General features: G+C 40.7%; 3 protein-coding genes across 3 annotated transcripts; 2 read left to right on the top strand and 1 right to left on the bottom strand.

Annotated features, from left to right (window-relative positions):
* Window positions 1–516: 516 nt before the first annotated feature.
* On the top strand, window positions 517–11,153 carry pif1 (PIF1 5'-to-3' DNA helicase homolog (S. cerevisiae)). The gene is made up of 13 exons (XM_030752503.1): window positions 517–603; window positions 818–1,379; window positions 1,593–1,716; window positions 1,860–1,985; window positions 2,926–3,079; window positions 3,663–3,777; window positions 4,143–4,249; window positions 6,702–6,841; window positions 7,425–7,531; window positions 7,630–7,717; window positions 7,868–8,013; window positions 10,417–10,608; window positions 10,944–11,153. The coding sequence occupies exons 2-13, from the start codon at window positions 828–830 to the stop codon at window positions 10,989–10,991; spliced, it is 1,899 nt and encodes a 632-aa protein (XP_030608363.1). The 5' UTR covers window positions 517–603; window positions 818–827; the 3' UTR covers window positions 10,992–11,153.
* A 479-nt stretch (window positions 11,154–11,632) lies between these two features.
* LOC115795891 (cytochrome b-c1 complex subunit 6, mitochondrial) lies at window positions 11,633–14,931 on the bottom strand. The gene is made up of 4 exons (XM_030752018.1): window positions 14,776–14,931; window positions 13,471–13,521; window positions 12,105–12,266; window positions 11,633–12,003 (listed from the first exon to the last, which is right to left on the bottom strand). The coding sequence occupies exons 1-4, from the start codon at window positions 14,821–14,823 to the stop codon at window positions 11,971–11,973; spliced, it is 294 nt and encodes a 97-aa protein (XP_030607878.1). The 5' UTR covers window positions 14,824–14,931; the 3' UTR covers window positions 11,633–11,970.
* A 154-nt stretch (window positions 14,932–15,085) lies between these two features.
* On the top strand, window positions 15,086–20,406 carry nsun4 (NOP2/Sun RNA methyltransferase 4). The gene is made up of 8 exons (XM_030752518.1): window positions 15,086–15,202; window positions 17,874–18,093; window positions 18,380–18,530; window positions 18,618–18,772; window positions 18,892–19,052; window positions 19,146–19,270; window positions 19,417–19,549; window positions 19,678–20,406. Exons 1-8 carry the CDS (start codon window positions 15,110–15,112, stop codon window positions 19,819–19,821), a joined length of 1,182 nt encoding a protein of 393 aa, XP_030608378.1. The 5' UTR covers window positions 15,086–15,109; the 3' UTR covers window positions 19,822–20,406.
* Window positions 20,407–20,951: the final 545 nt, after the last annotated feature.

Below are 20,951 nucleotides of genomic sequence, written 5' to 3'. Positions count from 1 at the left end.
AATGTGTTTGCTTTTCAGTACTGATCTCTAGTAAATATAAAGTGTGGCTTTATATTTGGTTTGGTTAAATTTATACAATTTTCTTGAATAAATAATTCCTCAACTTAGATTTTGGGGACACCTGTTTGGTCTAGTTAAAGTAAATGGTGTAATGCTTGTTTTAATATGAAATCTATTAGTTTTAAAACTTTTGAATAAATAGATTCATGACACTCACAATGATGCTTGTCATTTTCATATATAAGCCCTTCGTAAATCCTGTCGACTGCAGTCTATTTACCAATAAAATCAAAGATATTACACATAAAAACACATACACGGAAAATCACTTTTGTGATCGCCTGCCGGCTTTGCCTTCTTCACAGTAATTTCCGGGTAGCATGTGTAGTTCACGCAAATTGCTACGGGCTCACTGATTGGCCATTGCAGGCAAGGGGCGTGTTTTATCGTCTCCCATTGGTTGCGATGTTAAAGCTCCCCTCACGGATTGGCTTTTAGGGTCGGTCTGCCATTGGCTGTTCTCCCGCACTGACATTTTGAAAATCGGTGTTTTGCGTTCAGCAGTTTGGGAGCAGCTGGCAGACAAATGTTTTAAAAACAGCGGTAAGATAGTGATTTAAACTTGGATCGCGTATTTAGCTTTACTTGCTCTCTGCTAATCAAAGCAATAACGATATTTGCACTGGCTGCTTTTCACTTCAGACTTTAGGAAACCGCAGTAGCGTTTCCTCTTCTGCATCTTCAGCTGCATTGTTATGAATTTTGCACAATCAGGGGAAAATATTAATTAATATTGTGTATTGTTTTGCTCATTTAGAGTTGCTGCGATGTTATCGGGAGAGGACGGTGCCCAGCTGCAGTGCAGCGTGACGGTGGAGCAGCTGAACAGCTCCGGACAGGCCACCCGGAGGCAGGTCATCCGTAAAGCCTCTGTTATTCTGGGCCGGAATGAGTTCCAGGAGATCATCCTGAGACTCCACGACGGGAAAGTCCCGCAGAGTTACCATTTGAAAGAGTTTAAACTTTTCACCAAGTTTGCCAGAGATGGGAAGTGCACCGTGAAACTGCTCCCTGAAAACATCCAGGTTCTCATGTCTAACTGTCCGCCTGACCAGCTGAGCCTCTTTCTCAAAACCCTGAGCATCAAACACCAGGTCTGGCAGGGCAGCAAGCCTCTGAGCGACCGAGAGAAGCTCAAGGCAGGTCTGCCCCGCAGCTTCGAGGCCATCAGCCCCCTGCAGCAAAAAGATATCCAGAAAGTCAATGAGCTGAGAAGTAAAGTGGCTCCTAATGGACTGGCAGAACGCACTAATAGGATGAGTGTGGCAGGTACAGGACAGCAGGTCAAACGCTCCAGGAGTGACAGTAACTTCAGTCCAGTGAGTTGCACACACACCACCTGAACACCTCTCTTGCATTTACATTCAGCTGGCTTCATAGCAATCCACAGGACTGTGTGTGTTTTTTTTTTTTTTTTTTTTTTTTTTTTTGTCCCCCCCCCCCTGGGGTCAGCTAATTTTGAATAAATACTCCCTGTGCATGCTGTGTGTTGAACTTGAAAAATATGTCAGCAGATATTATGATTCTTCCAGGTAAAGGCCAACCCAAGCAAGAAGCCCATCCTCTCTTTACCATCACGCAAGCTAAATAAAGAGCAGGCTGCTGTTCTCAGTGCAGTGCTGAGTGGAAAGAATGTCTTTTTCACTGGAAGTGCAGGTAAAAAGTGTATGAGCATTTGTCTGCATAAATAGGACGTTTTCATTAACACAAACTGTTGTAAATATTTAATGGCACCTCTGGAAAATGGCCTGTGGGTATTTGTCCAGGCTAAAGTCTTTTGCTTGTGTGTGTGTTTTCAGGTACAGGAAAGTCTTTCTTGCTAAAGAGAATCATGGGATCTCTCCCACCAAAGAGTACTTTTGCCACAGCCAGCACAGGAGTGGCTGCGTGTCACATCGGAGGAACAACGTTACATAATTTTGCTGGTCAGTCGATTGCTGTGCCTCTGAAGTGATCCGATACATTTTGTAACACTGAGTTTTAAAAGGGCAAAGTGGTTGTTGGGAGTATGCGGAGCTCATTTTATTTCCCACAACATCTACAAGCGTTATTGAAGATTATGCAAATAACTGGTCAATTTACAGGTTTCAATAAAAAGCCCGTCCTAAAAATAAAATGGAACATGGGTAAAAACACAATTATCATGCTGATCCATTTTGAGAATAATCAGCTGTGGCTCAGGAAGTAGAGCAGGTTGTCTACTAATTGAAAAGTCAGTGGTTCTGTCCTGGGCTCCACTATGTTGCATCTATCAAATTATCCTCAGACAAAATACTGAACCCCAGTTTGCACCCATTGGGGTGTATGTGAATGTTAGGCAAAACATGTAGGTATAGAGGGGGGGGGGGGTTCATGCACTCCATGTACTCATAAAGTGCTTTGAGTGCTTAAATTAAATAGAAAAGTGCTGTATAAGTACAGCCCATTCATTTAGGCTTGAATGTATTAAAATGTCAATTTCAGTCCTCTTCAGGTTGTTTTTCTCCACATTCAAACACTGATGTTCACAATGAGATAAAACAGGAAATGCGCAGGTTTTAGTCATGAATGTGGGTAATCATTGTGGCTGTACTTTTCATTAGCCTCCTCTTTGTTTCTTTACTCCATTAATCAGAACCACATCCTTGGACTCATTTTGATGTCTGCTCGAAGACGTATTTCACATTATGAATCTTTAACATCAAGAAAGAGTCCTCAGATGTCTTTTTATTTTTTTAACAGATGTTGTTTTTTTTTTTTTTTTTTAATTAAATCTTAATATACAGTAGGATGTGAGCATGGGTGGTGGTGGTGTTTTTTGTTTTTTTGTTTTTTCCTTCTGGCTATCTTCTTTCTTTCTATTTGTTGAATCTTTGCTCCTTTCAGGAATTGGCTCAGGCTCTGCCCCACTGGAGCAGTGCATCGAGCTGGCTCAGAGGCCCGGGGTGCTGCAGCACTGGAATAGTTGTCGGCACCTCATCATTGATGAGGTTTCCATGGTGGAGGCGCAGTTCTTTGACAAGCTTGAGGCGGTAGCTAGGTGAGGATATTAGTCACAGATAGACCTCATGACTAAGCTCAGTAGCAATCTAAAATGGCTTTACAAACTCAAGCAGAGCACACAGCGTGTTTGCTCAAATGTTTAGATTTGATATGAAGTCAAAAAGATCCTTTTTTTTTTTTTTTTTTTTTTTTTTTTTTTTAATTAAATGGTAGCAGCAAATAAATTCCAATTAAATCTGCAGGAGTGTAAATCCATAGACTAATTATAGAATATTATAATATTCTTGTTTCACAAACTAAGCTTTACTAATGCTATTCCCTCTCTTTTCATATTGTGTTAATCATTTCAGTTCACTCGAACCTCTGAATGTAATTTAAAAAAAAAAAAAAAATCTGGCTTAAAACCACCTACACATGTGGATCAGAATGAAATGCATTAAGGAAGTCTCTGCTTACAGTCATGTGCAAACTTATTTTCTCATCTGACTGTATGTGGGCTGCATTACCTCATCTATCTTTAAAAATATGGAAAAATAGAAGAATTTTCTTAATGTGTAGAAGTAAATAGTCATTTAATCAAGTTTACCTTTAGTGACACACAGCTCTCCGCAATCTTGCAGGTCAGTGAGGAGGTCTGCTGAGCCGTTTGGAGGCATCCAGCTGATTGTATGTGGTGACTTCCTTCAGCTGCCTCCAGTTTCTAAAGGAAAAGAGAAGGCCAGCTTCTGCTTCCAGGTCAGATCACTGTGGAGCTGCTTAGAAGTTTATAAACTGGTTGAAATTGGTTTATTTTAAGGTGGGATGGGAAATCAATGTATGTATTTATGTAAGTAAAAGTGAAACGGGATGTAAGGCCTGTAATTTATGTGGAATGTAAACCAGTTTTCTTTTTTTCTTTTTTTTTTTCCTTTTCTTCTTGATACATCGTACTGTGTACTGGGAGGCTGGTCTGAGTACATATGAGTCATTACTGCGCTGAGTTGTTGACTCTATTCATGATGGTCTGTGCTGCTAACTACTCAGGTTCTGTTCTGCGTATTTCCTCAAGGGCATTAATTGATTTTTGGAGACAGGCTAACTTTTCCACTGTGAACCTTTAGGCAAGGAGCTGGCGGAAGGTCATCCAGATCAACATGGAGTTAATGGAAGTGCGGAGGCAAACAGACCCGAGCTTCATCTCCCTCCTGCAGGCAGTGAGGGTGGGAAGGTAAAATGATGCACTGTATCCATTCTTTCTTTTTCATTATCAGATTTTGTTTTTGTTCAAGTAATGTAAGGGTTTTTTTTTGTTTTGTTTGTTTTGTTTTTTTGTAAAGGGTATAGTTTTCATTTAAACTTGTGGTCACAAATTTACATCCACTCATCATGGGCATGAATGTTTTGGTAATTTGGGTCTTTTAATTATTTCTTTGAACTGTTCTTTTTCCAGGGTGATTGTATGATTGTACAGCATACACCTTTTAATGACTTTAAGAAACAAGAACTGGGTGCACCAGTTTGGATTTATTTTGGATTTTCTCTAAACCACACAGGGTCAAACGTACACATACAGGCTCAAATATATACATACACCCACTTAAATCCTTGAATAAGTTGTGCTGAAAGTTTTACAGTGTCTTTTAACCTTACAAAGCCAAGGTCTTTTAAGTGCTTGTTAGTGATCCTGATTGACTACAACTGGTAGTTTCTCTTTGCCAGCATAAAAAGGATTTGTTTGACAGCTCTCACTGGATTGACCAATACACAGAACAGTGGAAAAGTCCAAGGAACTCAGTGAGGATCTAAGGAGAACTGTAGATTTTACACAAATTAGGAAGATCTCTTGGAGATTTTTTTTTTTTTTTTTTTAATTAATTTTATTTAATTTAAAATTAAATTAAATTAATTTAATTTAATTTTTAATTATTCTAAACAACTGTAGAATCCAAGATCATCATTTTAAAAAGCTGTTTGCAGTACAAGTTATTCAGGTGTGTCACCACTTTGTCAAGGTCTGGAAGAAGACCCAACTGTCAGATGAGTGGAAATTGATTAAGATGTTCAGGAGCCACCAAGACTCAAGCCAGCTATGACCTGGAAACTGCTGGAACATCAGTGTCACTGTCCACAGTGAAGTCAGTTTTACATCACCATGGATGGGAGGGTGTCGACCAAGAAAGAAGGCGCTGTTCCAAAATCGAAACCTTTAAGATCAGCTGAAATTTGCAGCTATCCACATGGATAAAGCTAAATGTCTTCTGGGGAAAAAAAAAAATTATGGTCAGATGAGTCAACGATTTGGTTACAATGAGAAGAGAGGTTTGAAAGCCTCACCTTTACTCCTCCCAGCATGAGAACACTATCGGCTGTCAAGCATGGTGGTGGTAGCATCATGCTCTGTGGCTGTTTTGCTCCCAGTGGTACCGGTACATTGCACAAAGTGGATGGAATAATGAAGGAGGGCTACCTCCCTCCAAATTCTTCAACTTCACCTCAAATCACCAGCTAGATGGCTGAAACTTGGACACAGCTGGGTGTTCCAAGAGGAAAATGAACCCAAACACATTAAAACTGATTGTGGAATAAAGCAGGCTAACATTAAGCTTCTGGATTGGTTTTCCCAAAACGCCACTTCAAACCTATTGTTTGTGTACTGCACTTAACTCACGCCAGGAAACCAACCAATTTAAATGAACTCTACCAATTCTGCAAAGAAGAGTGGTCACAATTGGCGCAATAATTAAAAAAGCTCAGTCACCCCTATTTTTAAGTCTAGATCTAGGACTATTTAAGATCATCTGATTAGCAGACTTCAGTGCTCTGACAGGAGGATGAACATGAATAAGATCAGACAAATACAGAGGTGCCAGCCCATTTTAAATCTTAAAAAAAAAATCAATCTTAAAATTAATCCTAAAATTGACAAGAAGCCAATGACGTGCAGCTAAAACTGGAGTAATATGCTCACGCTTTCTTGTCCCTGTTAAAAGTCAAGCAGCAGCATTTTAGACCAGTTGAAGCCAACAAAGAGATGACTGGTAAATCTACAGACAAAGAATTACAACAATCCACTCTTGTCATAATAAAAGCGTGTATGACTTTTTCAAAGTCATAAAGATGGGGCTTTGCTCTGGCCAACAATCTCAACTGGAAGATTTTTTATAAATTGATGGATGGATGCATGATCCTAGGTGGCCAAGAGAGTTTTCATTGAGATGAAGAAAACTCATGTTCTTTAGGTCATTAAGAGAGCTGAACAAAATCATAGGAGGTGCAACTTGCTAAGGGGCATTTAACCAGATATTAGTCTGAGTATATGTTTAAATTTGAGCCTCTATGTATAATTTAGATGCTGTGTGGATTAGAGAAACTCCAAAATAAATCTAAACTTGTGCACCCAGCTCTTGTTTCTTAAAGTCATTAAAGATTTATGCTGTGCAATCATTCCACCCTGGAAAAAGTGCAGGACAAATAAATCATTAAAAGCCCCAAATTACAATAACATTCATGCCCACGATGAGTGGATGTAAACTTCTGACCACAACTGTATGTACATATGTTATAAATGTCATTGTAGCTGTCACACACACTGCAGGTCTCTTGATTTTCTTTTTTGTACTGCTCTGATTTGAGGGGGAAATTTTTAAAGGAAATGTTTTGTGCCAACTAACACACTTCAGGGTGACAGAGGAAGTTACAGCTAAGCTGATGAAAAGTGCCTACCATCAGATTGAAAGGGATGGCATTCTAGCAACCAGACTGTGCACACACAAGGATGATGTAGATCTCACCAATGAGAACAAACTCCAGCAGTTACCAGGTCTGATTTCTTCTGATCTTTTCAATTTTCCAAAAACATGTAACACTGTTTGGTTTTGATCCAGGTGGAAATGGACGAAACATGCTTCAGTCACAGATGACAACATTGTTGAAATCAATTTCCTCTCAAGAGTGGGTCTTTCTTGATCAGGAAAAACACAGCAAATGCTTAGATTTGTGTAAAAATTTGATAACTCTGACCCTCTTTCCTGTGTTTTCTGTACATGCAAGTTGTTCACATGTGTTTGTATGTCCCCCAAAAACCCAGTTTCACCCAGGACAAACCCAAACAGCTGTTTTCAGTCTCAGCAGGGTGCCAATTTTATTTGGAATTTGTCATTTCCTGTTGTGGTGAACCAGTATTTTCAGATACAACTATTTAAAAGGCTTTTGAGTACATTTGACCAACACTAGTAGCAGATTCTATAGGTTTAATTTATTTTTTTTTTTTTAAATGTTGTTGAAGATCTGTACATCAGTTTTTGCATTTTCCCATCAGATTTACTAGATTTACTGGGTTTACCACATTGTTTTAAGAAGCACCACAAGGATTCAGTCTAATTAATCTCTCTCTGCACCTTCAGGGTCAGCACGTGTGTTTGAGGCACTGGACAGCGATCCAGCACTGGTCAAGACTATAGACGCTCACAGTCCTGTCAGCAGATTGATCCAACTCAAAGTGGGAGCTCAGGTAGGCGTGTGTTCAAAGTGAAAGCATTTTATTTAACACAATCTTTTTGACAAACTGTGTACCCACAAATGATTTACCCACTTGCTTGTACTTTTAAGGTCATGCTAACAAAGAACCTGGATGTTGTTCGAGGTCTGGTGAATGGAGCACGGGGTGTTGTGGTTGGTTTTGAGTCTGGAAAACATGGTGAGTAATTCATTTTGTTAGTTCTTTCATGTTGAACATGCACTGCACGTCAGACAAAAAGAGCAAATACACCTCAATAAAGGGCCGCAGATCTACTTTTTGAAGATAACAGTGAAGGCGGCTTCTTTTCCGATGTGTCTGTTTCCACAGGACTCCCACGTGTGCGTTTCCTGTGTGGTGTCACAGAGGTTCTGAAGCCAGAGCGCTGGGTGTTTAAGTCAGGCGGTGGGATACACCTGAGCCGACAGCAGCTGCCACTCAAACTAGCCTGGGCCATCTCCATCCACAAGAGCCAGGTGAGTACAGATTCAGTACTCATTTTAAAACAGAGCTCACCAAAACCATTACGATGACCTTAGATTTTCTTTGTAGAAGTCATGCTTTGGTTTGGCCATGGGGCACCAGTGTTTCATATGGTCTTGAAAAAACTACACACTTGATGAATGTTGTGGGGTTTGTTTTTTTTTGTTTTTTTTAACTTATTTATTTAATTGGTCAAAAAGTTGTTGGGTGTGTCTATTTATTTTTCTGTTTTGTTTTTTGGGGGAAGGTCATTTCATTTACTCACAGATGAACAGCAAAAAATAAAATATAATGAATTATAATAAATATAAAAAAAAATAAACAAGTGATGCTGGTCCATATCTATGCCCATAATTTTCCAAGGTTTAAAAAGCTGAACCAAAGTAACTTTTATGAAAATGAATGAAATGTAAATGGAGTTTCCCATGTTAAATCCAAGTGGCTTGCAAAGCCAGACACTGTATTGGATCAGTTTCACTTTTAAACCAAATTTAAGCATGAAAAGATTCTTTCAGTGACTGAACAAAAAAACAATACTGTCAGCTGCCAGTGCTGCCCTTCAGCTTCCTGGCAGTAAAATCTTTAGCTGGCACAAATCCCCTGGAAGCACAAGTGTTAGAACACATTCCAGTTCTCAGTAGAGCTTAATGGGGTGCCTCAGTGACTTTGTTTTTGAATTAATGTCATGAATAAACGGCTAAGAAAGGACCAGGAATAAGAAATGCTCAAATCAAAAATAAATACAAACCACTGAGTACGTCACTTCCTGTGATTGGCATGAACACGCTAAGAACTAAGTCATCTGTCAAAAACAACACACACACACACACACACACACACACACACACACACACACACACACACACACACACACACACACACACACACACGGGACAGGGAAAAAATGTTCCCTATTAACACTGCAGCACCTGCCTTCAAGCTCAGTCCACATTATTGCTTTTCTTCTGAGAAGAAAGGCAAAAGCAATTTCAGAGGTAGAGGTGAAGTTCAGATTTTATAAAATGAAAAAGAAATGAGAAGTTTGTTCACAAGTACTATTCTATCTTCACTCCATCTAACGTCAACTTGAATATTTTTATTTTTTTATATTTACATTGTCTTGTAACATGGATTGTACTAAAAATTTTAGTTCCTTAGCATGTTAGTTGCCTTAAATATCCTTTGACATGTTTCCCTCATTTTGGAACTGTTAAACCTTTTTCAAACTTGATCTAGTTGGCATATGATAAATATTATACCAGCTAAGCATTATAATTTTCCCTCTGACAGCAACTCTGAAAAGCTGCACATTTGCTATATGGTCAAATACAGTAAGAAGAGTAAAGACCACAATCCCTAATCCAAGATAGGTGAGGCTAAGTGCAACAATTCTATTTCAGAGGAAATGCTATAGACACCCAATCTACCCACAAGCTGTAACTCAACAATCCCCAGTCTTCCACTCTGCTGCCCTGACAGCCTCAATAGCCTGACCTCCATCTAAGAAACTGGCTAGAGAGGTAAAAGGATCACCCCTGGATAATTGGGTTAACTGGTAATGACCTGTATGTGACAAGCAAAAGATCTACAGCAGAGGTGTCAGGGCAGAAGGATGTAAAAAAATAGATTCCATATCAACATCCTTGCAGAGGAAATCAGTAATCATGAATAAGTTATAATGCCAGGGTGGATTTGAAAGTTGATGTTCCAGCCTTGTCACAAATATCTTTCCTCCACATAAAATTGTGAAGACTATATCTCATCTACAGTGCAAAATATCGTGACAAGATTCAGAGAATCTGGATCGGTGCACCAAGGACAAGACTGGAAAATCAATATTGGATGTCCGTGACCTTCGGCAGCACTACATTAAAAGCAGGCATGATTCTGTCATGGAAATTACTGCATGGACTCAGGAACACTTCCAATAATCTGTGAGCACAGTACACCCTGACATCCACAGATGAAGGTTAAAACGCTACCATGCAAAAAAGAAGCCATACATGAATACTGAAACTGCTGTCTCCTCTGGGCAAAGCTCACTTAAAATGGACTGAGGCAATGTGGAAAACTGTTATTTTTGGAAAACATGGAAACTGTCTTCTGGGCTAAAGAGGAGAGGGACCATCCAGCTTGTTATCAGCACTCAGTTCAAAAGCCTCTCTGTTGGTATGGAGGTGCATCAGTGACTCTGGAATTGGCATTCCAACTGTTTTGGTATTGGGTTGTATTTGAAGGGGGTGAATCCTAGACTTGGGGATTCAATTTCTTTTCTTTTTTTTTCTTTTTTTTTTTTTTTTTTTTTCTCCAAACACTGGTCTTCCATCAGCCCATGCTGTATTATTTTGACTAACAGTGCTGGTTATCTTTTTAAAATGTTTGCCTTTGTTTTCAAGGGAATGACACTGGACTGTGTGGAAATCTCTTTGGCTCGTGTGTTTGAGAGCGGCCAGGCTTACGTGGCCCTGTCTCGGGCTAGGAGCCTCAGCGGTCTAAGGGTCATGGACTTTGACCCCCGTGTGGTCCGGGCAGACCCAGAGGTCCTCATCTTCTACAAGAAACTGAGGAAGGAGAGGTTGCTCATGCAGGTGAGAGCAAAGATTACTACCTTCACCTATAGACACTGATTCATAACTCACATTTTCATTGATTTTCTTTGATTCTGAAATTCTTTTGATCTAATTAGTCTCTGGGAATTAAATCCAGCCAATAAGGTTCACATGTATAATAAATCTATCTGCCTCAGCATTGTTTTTATGTTTAGCTCTGCAATTTCACCTTAATGTTAAGCAGAGATATAAAGTGAGGCCAAATCTTTCATGTAACCTTTTGAGTTAATGACACAAACTCCATGAGTGCTGTAGATGGAAAAACTTACCAGCCACACATCTCATCTTCTCTCTCCCCTCCTTGCTCTCTGCAGGCCTCCATAGATGATTTTGTTAGTAACAACAAAGAAAATGCATGCTGAGGAGACTACCTCTAAATCCACTGTAATGATATGCACTGTGTGCATGAGTTATGCTGTTCCTGTACGTAATCTTTTTCTGACTGCAACCTGCCATCTCTATTTGGAGTCACACTGCCACCATCTGGCCATCACTGTACATTTGTAAGAGCTTATTTTTATTATGCCTTTTTATGCTTTTTTTTTTTTTTTGTATGTATTCAAATAAATTTTTAGCCTAAGTATTGTCAGTGATTTAAGGGAGGAGGAAACTAAATACTGAGGCTTTACAGGTCTCAAGTGGAAAATAACATCCATCACTGCTTTTAGTCATCAAGTGGCAGCATCCATTCAACTTGGGGAAAATGTAAGAATGGGTATAAACTGTGGCTCTGTGTGTTATCGAAATGCTGCCAACTAATTAACTTTTGCTTGAAATGCCTTTCAAAAATTCATAACATGGGACGAGCATTTGAGTCTATGCACCATTAGGTAGAAAAATGCTGTGATCATGTCCATCAGCCAGGGACCAATTTTGTTACTGCAAACACCAACACCTGAAGAGACTCTTCAGCACTAACGGCTGGATTAAACAAATTAAACCATCAGTCAAAGAGCCCTCCTAGAGGACTCAGATGCTTTGAAAAGAAGCAGCTCAGACTAACTGGAATCCAAACACAACCTTTATTTTCTGGTCAGAAAGTCATGATCAAACCTGAGGTTTCCATTACTGTAGCAGCATACTTTATCATTTCACCTCATGACATTTGTAGAACAGCCAAGCCCTTCATCACACAAACTTTTACAGTTTATACCCCAATAATCCCTATTAATGACTCATGATCAATACTGCTATCAGCTACTATGCACTGTCATACAAAGGCGTCGGGAACTTTGTCCAAGGAAATTCAGGTAAACAACAGGCTTCATAACTGTATTATTTTACATTGTTAGCAATGATACAGATTCTACAGCTGCAACGTGTGGGAACTGGGCGGGCAGGTCATTTCACATTGTTGAACAGCTTGTGTGCCACCTGTAAAGACAGAAGATGGCACAATAAGCATCTTAAGACACATGCAGATGGATCGTGCAGCACAGAATGTCAAAGATTTCCTTTGCCTAACACAAGCTTACACAGTGGTCCCGTGCATGCAGGAAGTCAAAGAGTTCTTCTGTACACTCTTCTGTTGTGTTGGACCTGGAATTGACCCGGGCTTCACAGAGCTCCAGACGCTCCTTGTAGTGCACACAGCGTTCAGTCTCCTCACACTTTGCTCTGATCGCATCTAAGGGGTCCTGAAAAGGACAAGAAGGCATGTTATTAGGAAAATGGTGGCAAAAATGTTTGTTTTTTTTAATGCTAAAGCACAACACTTAAATCATGAAGGCTGACATGATGTGAAGGTGATTTTATAATGAAGTCAGTGGTTGAATGAGTGCTCAGATTGCTTTACTTTTTTAAAAAATTACACATAATCGCCTATCCCAGCTGACACAGGGCGAGAGGCAGGGTACACCCTGTACAGGTCGCCAGCCTGTCGCAGGGCTAACACAGAGAGACAGACATCACAATCACATTCACCCTATGGGCAATTTAGAGTTTCCAATTAACCTAACCCCAGTAAGCGCATGTCTTTGGACTGTCGGAGGAAACCCACGCAGACACGGAGAGAACATGCAAACTCCAGTACTGTAACATGTGGCAGGTAATTTTAAATGCTCAGCAAATATCAGCAAACACACAAAGTGTCTACAATTTGTCACAAAGTGTGTCTGCTATCTAAAAGAACAGCTGCTGTGGACTGTTACACAGAGGCTGTGCTCATGGTCAGAGTTACTGTACAGATTACATGAAGTGTAGCAGAGATGAGTCTGAATCAAAGCTGCTGATGCTGAGATTCATTCACTGAATTCAACATTTATACAATCTGCTACTTTTACTTAATGTGAGTACATTACAGAGCCTGTACTTTTTTACTTAAGAAGTTGATCCAGTACTTCAATTTTTACCAAAGTATTTTTTAACACAAGTACTTGTACTTCTACTTAAGTACAGAATGCCTGTACTTTTGCCACCTCTGGTCATGACAGACTATAATTATATTTCAACACTATGAGATCAAGTAAACTTTACCTCTGGAAGGTAGCAAAGCACAAAGTATACCAGAAACATGCACAAATACATTAACACTGATGTACTGGAAAGATAATTAGTAAACCCGCTAACCTAATGAAACAGAGTTTCATCCCTGGCTCTTCCAGTGTACGTGCTGAAGGTCTAAAGAAAAGATTACAGGACCAATACTGATATTTGGAGATTTAAAATTTGCTCCAGATGTGTGAGTGAGACCTAAAAGGGCTTAAAATGAATAAAGTAAAGGTCTGTACTTTTTTTTCCATTTATTTATTTTGTCAATTATAATGAATGAAAAGTTGTTTGATGTGACTAATGCACGTTTTTATCAAATGTGTGGGTCAAATATACATGAAGAAAATTTACCACCAACTCTTCATCCTCTTCTTCCTCCTCCTCTGCAGAAGCATCTTCATCCTGCTCAGTGACAAAGTTTTCAATTTGTAAAGGAACTGGATGTGACAAAATCCAATTATAACCCAACACAGTTTACAGAATGGAGGGGATTAAAAAAAAAAAGGTTGTGGAAAAAACACCTTGAATCAGTGGCAGTTTTAAAAAGCAGCTTCTCAAATTCTTGTACAGTCCATTTAACACCTTCAGCTGCCAGCCCTGTTTCATGCTGGTAGTTGGGGGCCGAGCAGCGAGGTGGTGAGCACCCAGACTGATTCTAGGGTTCCTTATTCATCATCAGCTTTTCCCTTGTCCCATGGGAATCTGTGGCGAGCCCTGGAACTGGCTGGTCAAAAGTTGTGAAATTTGGCACACGTCCTCAGGACAGTCTCATTATCATTTTCACCAGGTTGTGTCACTAGCTTGAGCACTCTAGCACCACCATTGGGGCAAAGTTGGACTTGCATTTGTGACTGTAACTTGTGGCCCATGTGGCCAATTTTTTTTAACTCGAGTTACCATTGGAATCCTTGGATCAAGCCGAGTTCAATGCACCATATGACGTCATTTCCACTATGTTGGATTTTTTTTCCCACCATATTGGATTTTATGGAAATCCTTCAAAATTTTTCACAGGTCACAAAGTTTCCAATATTCACCAAAACTGACTCCGATCGTCTTTAGGCCAAGCCTCACAGAAGTTATTGGATGGATTTTTGATTTTCCAAAGCGTTTGCCCGTCAGAGCCAATCAAATTTGGTGGCAAAGTCACCAAACAGGAAATGAGCTTGTATCTTGGCAACGCTTTAACCTATCGAAACCAAACTTGGTAGTACACTTCTGACCCCTTCACAGGAAACAATCATTTTGGTGACACTTGACCTTTAGGGGGCGCTATAATTAGTAAAAAAATGTATTTTGACCATTAACAGCTCGTGTGCCTGCTAATACTGTCAGGGGTTCCGAACCTGATAGGTGGCGAATTTGGGTGTTGACTGAATTGACTGAGCCAACATACTGAACTGTATACAAAGTTTAAAAAATGTTCACAGGTCGCAAATTTTGCCCAATTTTCATAAAACTTGGTATATATAATCTTCAGAGCAAGCCTCGCAACAGTTATCGCCTCATTGCTGCTTGCAGCTTGGATTTAAAGTGTTTAACGGAGCTGACAATGAATTTGTAGGATACTCTGCAAACTGAGCGGCACAGTTGGATAACTTCTGCAAACACACGCACAAAACAGTTATAAAAACACATTACAGTATTTTTCCGTACCTCATCGGCGGGATCCCCATATGTGAGCATTTTATCCTCGAAAACCATGGCTACGTCTGATAATTTTACCAAAAACTCAACAGCGTACAAACGCAAAGTCTTACGTTCAATTACTTCTGGTCGAGGACGCGAGGTCGGTCACACGCCGGAAACTACTAGAAGGGTCACCGGATAACGTTTCCTATTGGTTGAGTGGGGTTATCGATGTTCTTCTGGACCAATCGCTGATCTTCGTTTTGCATCAAGCCCTCCCCCATTCAAATGTTCAACGTGTGTGGAACCATTATTTAACACTTGGAGCAAAGTCGGACGGAAAAAGCTGGGGCACGGCAAGATGGCGCTGCTGTGGGACACCACTCTGCTCTTAAGAAAAGTTAAAGATTTAAGATGTTTGACGCCCAGACGACACCGAGTGAAAGAAAAATGGGTACGTGCTCACCGGAGTAATAGACAAAGCATTTGCTAAGAGGTGACACAAATAAACAGAGCAGAACTGCTGAAACCCCCTGATGACTGAAATGTACGAAAACAGCACGTAGAAAGTAAATAACTGACCTTAACAATGCCAGACGTACACTACTGTGCAAAGGTCTTGAGCCACCCCTCATGTCTTTATGTTTTGTAAGGAAAATGGAAAATAGTTGTGGTGAAGTGCACTTGGAGGCTTCTTGGTGGACATTCAAAGCTCTTCTTTGGATGTTGGCTGCCTTTTGCTCTGCCTTTCTCTATCAAGATGATCCCACACTGCTTCAAAAATATTGAAGTCAGGGCTCTGGGGAGGCCAATCCATGACTGATAATGTTCCACTGTGTGTTTTTCAATGTGTTTACTGCATTGGCAGTGTGTTTGGGATCATTATCATGCATGTTGTCAATTAGACACTTTCCAGATGGTATTGCATGGTGGATCAAAATCTGATGGTACTTTTATGTCTTCATAATTCCAGCAATTTTAACAAGATCTTCAACACCACTGGCTGAAATGCCAGTGGTGTCAAACCATGACAGAGCCTCCACTGTGTTTTACAGATGGCTGTAGACAGTCACTGTTGTACCTCTCTCCTGAACTTTTCTGTGCATACTAACAACAACTTAAACCAGAACTTTCAAATTTAGATTTCTCCCTCCATAAGACCCGTGGATTTTCAGGCCAGCTCTTGTGTAATTTGGCATACCTCACCCTCCATGTTCCCCTTCCTTAAAAATGGCTTCTTGACAGCCACCCTTACACTGAGACCATTTCTGATGAGGCTTCAGTGAAGAGTAGATGGATCAAATGAAGGGCCAGATGCATCTCTCAGGTCCTGTGTCAGGTCTTTGCTAGAGTTTTTCCTATTTCTTAAGGACATGATTTTCAGATACTGTTTATCTGCTGTAGGTAGTTTTTTAGGCCTCACACTTGTTATTATGTCTTCCACTTGTTCAGTATCCTCAAAGCTTTTAAGGACACACTGCACACCATGCTGAGGTATGCCAAGTTCATCTAACAGTTTTTTGGGAATCACCTTGTTGGTGCAAAAATAATATTTTACATCTGGCAAACTGTGTTATCTTTTGAATTTTTCATGCATTCAACTAACGAAATGGGAACAAATGATGTGTTTTTTTGACAGGCTGCTAGTAACAAACTGCCTAAAGATACAATTTAAAACTGGTTCTTTGCTTAAAAAAATACAGAAAGTCTGCCTCTTTGGAAGCAAAATATACACTGATCAGGTATGACATTATGACTGTTGATAGGTGAAGTCGTGGCACCTGTTAGTGGGTGGGATATATTAGGGAGTAAGTGAATGTTTTGTCCTCAAATTTGATGTGTTAGAAGCAGGAAAAATGAGCAAACGTGGGAGTTTGAGCAAGATTAAGAAGAGCCAAGTTGTGATGGCTAGACGACTGGATCAGAGCATCTCCAGAACTGCAGCTCTTGTGGGGTGTTCCCAGTCTGCAGTGCTCACTATCTATCAAAGGTGGTCCAAGGAAGGAACACTGGTGAACCAGTGACAGGGTCATGGGCAGCCAAGGCTCATTGATGCATGGGAGGAGCAAAGGTTTATCCAAGCAGCTGTTGCTCAAATTGCCAAAAAGTTAATGTTGGTTCTGATAGAAAGGTGTCAGAATACACAGTGCATCACAGTTTGTTGTATATGGGGCTGCATAGCTGCAGACCAGTCAGGGTGCCCATGCTTGACCCCTGTCACCACCTAAAGCTCCAACAATGGGCACATGAGCATCAGAACTAGACTACAGAGCAATGGAAGAAGATGGCCTGGTCTGATGAGTCACATTTTCTTTTACATCACGTGGATGGTCGGATGCATGTGCATCCCTTACCTGGTGAACACCTGGATGCAATATGGGAAGAAAGGAAGCCGGTGGAGGCAGTATGATGCTTTTGGCAATGTTCTGCTGAGAAACCTTGGGTTCTGCCATCCATGTGGATGTTACTTTGACACGTACCACCTACCTAAGCATTGTTGCAGTCCGTGTGCACCCTTTCATGGAACTGGTATTCCCTGATGGCTGTGACCTCTTTCAGCAGGATAATGTTCCCGGCCCCTGCCACAAAGCAAAAATGGTTCGGGAATGGTTTGAGGAGCACAACAACGAGTTTGAGGTGTTGACTTGGCCTCCAGATTTTCCAGATCACAATCCAATCAAGCATCTGTGGGATGTGCTGGGCAAACAAGTCAGATCCATGGAGGCTCCACCTCTCAACTTCCAGGATCTGTTTCTAACATCTTGGTGGCAGATACCACAGCACACCTTCAGAGTGGAGTCAATGCCTCAGTGGGTCAGGGCTGGCAGCAAAAGGGGGACCAACACAATATTAGACAGGTGGTCATAATGTTATACCTGATGGGTATAAAGAATGAGGGGTGGCTTACAAGAAATGAGTTTCCTGAAATTTTTTTTTTTTTTTTTTTTAAACTAAAAAGATACACAGTTGCCCATTATCAGTGTGCTATAATTTTACATGTATCAAAGCCAGCTTTTTCCTCTTCTGGTCAATTAAATTATATCATGAAACTGGCACAAATAAATAAGATGGCATGGGTAAAATAACATTAACATTAAATGTTCTCCCTCTATGCTCTCTGACAGGCTGCTACACGTCCCAAACTCCCACCCACCAGGCTGGCCGTGCATCATTTTGATGCCACCTGTGGTGTCCAGCTGGGGCAGCTGTGGCCCTCAGTACGAGTCGCCATGCTGGCAGAGAGAAAATACGGAGCCTTGCTCAATAATTTCTCCCACAATGCTGTTCTGGCAGGGCTCAAAGCTCAGGGATGCATAGACTTCATCAGTGAAAGAGAGAAAGAGGGTAAGTGTGCGTTTCTAGCCATCATAGTCACAGTATTGCTTATTGCTTCTTACTAGTGCAGGAAAAGCTGTGCTATTCCAATCTCTGATGCTAAGAGATTTTAAGAAGATAGCACTGCAGTGTGAATGATGTTTTTTTTAATTCATTTAAACTGTACATTTCTCTCTTCAGTAGACTATTTGGTAAAATGCTTCAGTGGGAAAAGTAAACATCATTTTAATAAACACTATTAAAAAGTCAGTTGTACCATTTAGTCGTGGATTATAATTGCTTTCCTCATCTGCAGTTCAACCAGGCTTGGAGCAAAAATCATTCGAGGAATCCAGCAACGTTTGCGTGAAGAGCTCGGATGCTGATCGTGAGCAGCTGTCTCTAAGCCCAAATATTAAGTGTTTAGTGTTTCCAAGAAGCGACGTGACACGATTCAAGCCTGCAAGGTGAGTAATATTTCCTCTGCTGCTGCTAATGACAGCATCTTCTACCAAAGTGCAGTCTGATCCTCGGTTCTCTTTTGTCCTCTCAAGGCCGGACATGAACGGCCTGTTGGGTTACTACCTGATGGACGCAGCATCTCTGCTGCCTTGTCTCGCACTGGATGTTCAAGAAGGTCACACTGTGCTTGACCTCTGTGCTGCTCCAGGCGGCAAAACCCTGGCTTTACTTCAGACCCAGGCTATCCGTAAGTGAACTACTTTTTCTTTTTTCTTTTATTTTCAGTCACCTGGCCAAAAAAGTTCTCACCTGTTCTCTCTTTCCTGCTCCACTGCTGACCATCCTCTGTTTGCGTTTACGCCGAAGGGTTTCTGTGCATAAACGACAGCTCAGTATCTCGAACAGCACGACTGAAGAGGGTCCTCCACAGCTACGTTCCTAAGGCATTTTTGACAAATGAGAAACTACGCATCACCTCCTTTGATGGCACCAAATGGGGGGAAATTGAAAGCAACACTTTTGACAGAGTAAGCCATTCTCAGGAGATTTACAGACTTTAATTATGAGTTTATTCAAATACTCTCAGGTTGTTTAGCTCCTCCTTTTTTCTCTGAGTTCAGGTCCTTGTAGACGTTCCCTGCACCACAGACAGACATTCAGTCATGGAGGACGACAACAATATATTCAGTAAGAGCCGGACTGGGGAGAGACGCAGGCTGCCACAGCTACAGCTGGAGCTGCTGCTGTAAGTTTGGTGGAAATATGAACAAAATATGCTTTTTTAGGGGGGGGGGGGGCGTACAGCTTACATGGTTTCATAACAATATGCAGTTAAGCAAAATACAAGCTGTTGGCGAGAACTTTTATTTAGGTGTTATGTGTACCCCACAGAGCGGGAATCCAGGCAGCTTGTCCCGGTGGAGAGATCCTTTACTCCACCTGCGCTCTCTCACAGAACCAGAACCTCAGTGTGGTTGAACAGGCTATCTACCAAGCTCGAGAGAAAGATGGCATCCATCTACAGGTTAGTGAGACACTTCTTTTGTATCAATAAGAAACACATCAAAGTAGTGGGAGATACTGAAATCAGACCACAAATAACTTTTTGTTTTCCCATTTATTTCTTCTGGTCTCCATCACATCTGCATTCAGGTTGTTGACCTGCGGCCCCTCACACGCATGTTTAGGAACACCTTTCACTTTGCTCCTGACCTCCACCTGGGTGAGATGGTCATCCCGCACTTAACCGCTAACTTTGGACCCATTTACATGTGCAAGCTAAAGAGGCTTACGTAGACTGCAGACTATTCCAGAAGTTTGCCTCTCAACTGCTGAGCGACTCCAGATTAAGACTCATCTGAATTTGCAAACTGGTTCTGGTGGATCACAGTTTTGTGGACTGTAAGCTTTCAGTAGATGGACCCAGGCTTTCATCAGCCTTTGAAGCCTTTTAAGCCAATAGGACCACCAGCGTTGCTTTTCCATTTTCCTCTTGTTTTTTTTTTCCCCACTCTTTTGCCTATGACCTGGAAATCTATCTAATTCCACCATCTTCAGCTCAGTGCAGATTGTGGATCATCTGAGGATTACAGCTCAGGGAGCTATGATTCCACAGGAGTATTCTTTGCATAAGTATTTTCACCTGTGACATATAAAAGAAATGTGACACACAACTAGGATAAATGATGTAGCAAATATGGCAAACTGCCCAATCAGATGATAGCCTTCACTTTATTTTTGTGTGTGATACATTTTTTTTAAAGTGCTGTATATCTGTACATTCTTATCACATTTCGAGTGTGATTAAAAGTTCATATTTACGTTGTCCCAAACACTGTTTCATCTGACAGAGATCATATAATGCAGTTTTTTGTTTTTTTTTATTTAACCTTTATTTATACAGGTAATCCCATTGAGACTCAGTGTCTCATTTGCAAGAGAGACCTGTTTCCAAAACATACTACATTTACAACAATAAAATAATACAACTAGAAGCACTCAGAGAGCTCAAACCTCCGCCAAGGCCATAGGGTCACTGACACTGTAATACATGTATCTAAATGCTGTGAAATAATCTTGAATCTTTCCCAAATGCTAGGATCATCTGAGCAGTAAACGATAAAAAAATGATCGTCTCCTCACTATGTTGTTTGATAGAACAACATAGAGTGTGACTATGTTACACTCTAATTTTTTTCAGGCTTTTGTGCCTTGTGTTTCGGAGTTAGAAGCTAAATTATTAAAATCCCCCTATCCCGCAATAGTGAAGAATCCTTAAAAAAAATTACTGGATCCAGATCGTGATCCGGATCACCGCCAAAATTTAATCACTTCTTCCTCTTGTCATTTCCAACCACTCCACAAAATTTCATTGAAATCCGTCCATAACTTTTGGAGTAATCCTGCTGACAAACAAACAAACAGAC

Source organism: Archocentrus centrarchus, chromosome 17 (genome assembly GCF_007364275.1).
Source record: "Archocentrus centrarchus isolate MPI-CPG fArcCen1 chromosome 17, fArcCen1, whole genome shotgun sequence".
In the NCBI taxonomy this organism is placed as follows: domain Eukaryota; kingdom Metazoa; phylum Chordata; class Actinopteri; order Cichliformes; family Cichlidae; genus Archocentrus; species Archocentrus centrarchus.
Note: the sequence above shows the minus strand (reverse complement) of the source record. Positions and strands in the feature narration are given on the sequence as shown.

Coding starts and splice junctions, on each gene's coding strand:
- pif1 (XM_030752503.1), top strand. CDS start 828: ATGTTATCGGGAGAGGACGGTGCCCAGCTGCAGTGCAGCGTGACGGTG. Junction 1,380..1,592: donor GTGACAGTAACTTCAGTCCA/GTGAGTTGCACA, acceptor TGATTCTTCCAG/GTAAAGGCCAACCCAAGCAA. Junction 6,842..7,424: donor CAAACTCCAGCAGTTACCAG/GTCTGATTTCTT, acceptor CTGCACCTTCAG/GGTCAGCACGTGTGTTTGAG.
- LOC115795891 (XM_030752018.1), bottom strand. CDS start 14,823: ATGGTTTTCGAGGATAAAATGCTCACATATGGGGATCCCGCCGATGAG. Junction 12,267..13,470: donor AAGAGGATGAAGAGTTGGTG/GTAAATTTTCTT, acceptor TGTCCTTTTCAG/GACCCCTTAGATGCGATCAG. Junction 12,004..12,104: donor TGCATGCACGGGACCACTGT/GTAAGCTTGTGT, acceptor CTGTCTTTACAG/GTGGCACACAAGCTGTTCAA.
- nsun4 (XM_030752518.1), top strand. CDS start 15,110: ATGGCGCTGCTGTGGGACACCACTCTGCTCTTAAGAAAAGTTAAAGAT. Junction 19,053..19,145: donor AAAGCAACACTTTTGACAGA/GTAAGCCATTCT, acceptor CTCTGAGTTCAG/GTCCTTGTAGACGTTCCCTG. Junction 19,271..19,416: donor CTACAGCTGGAGCTGCTGCT/GTAAGTTTGGTG, acceptor TGTACCCCACAG/AGCGGGAATCCAGGCAGCTT.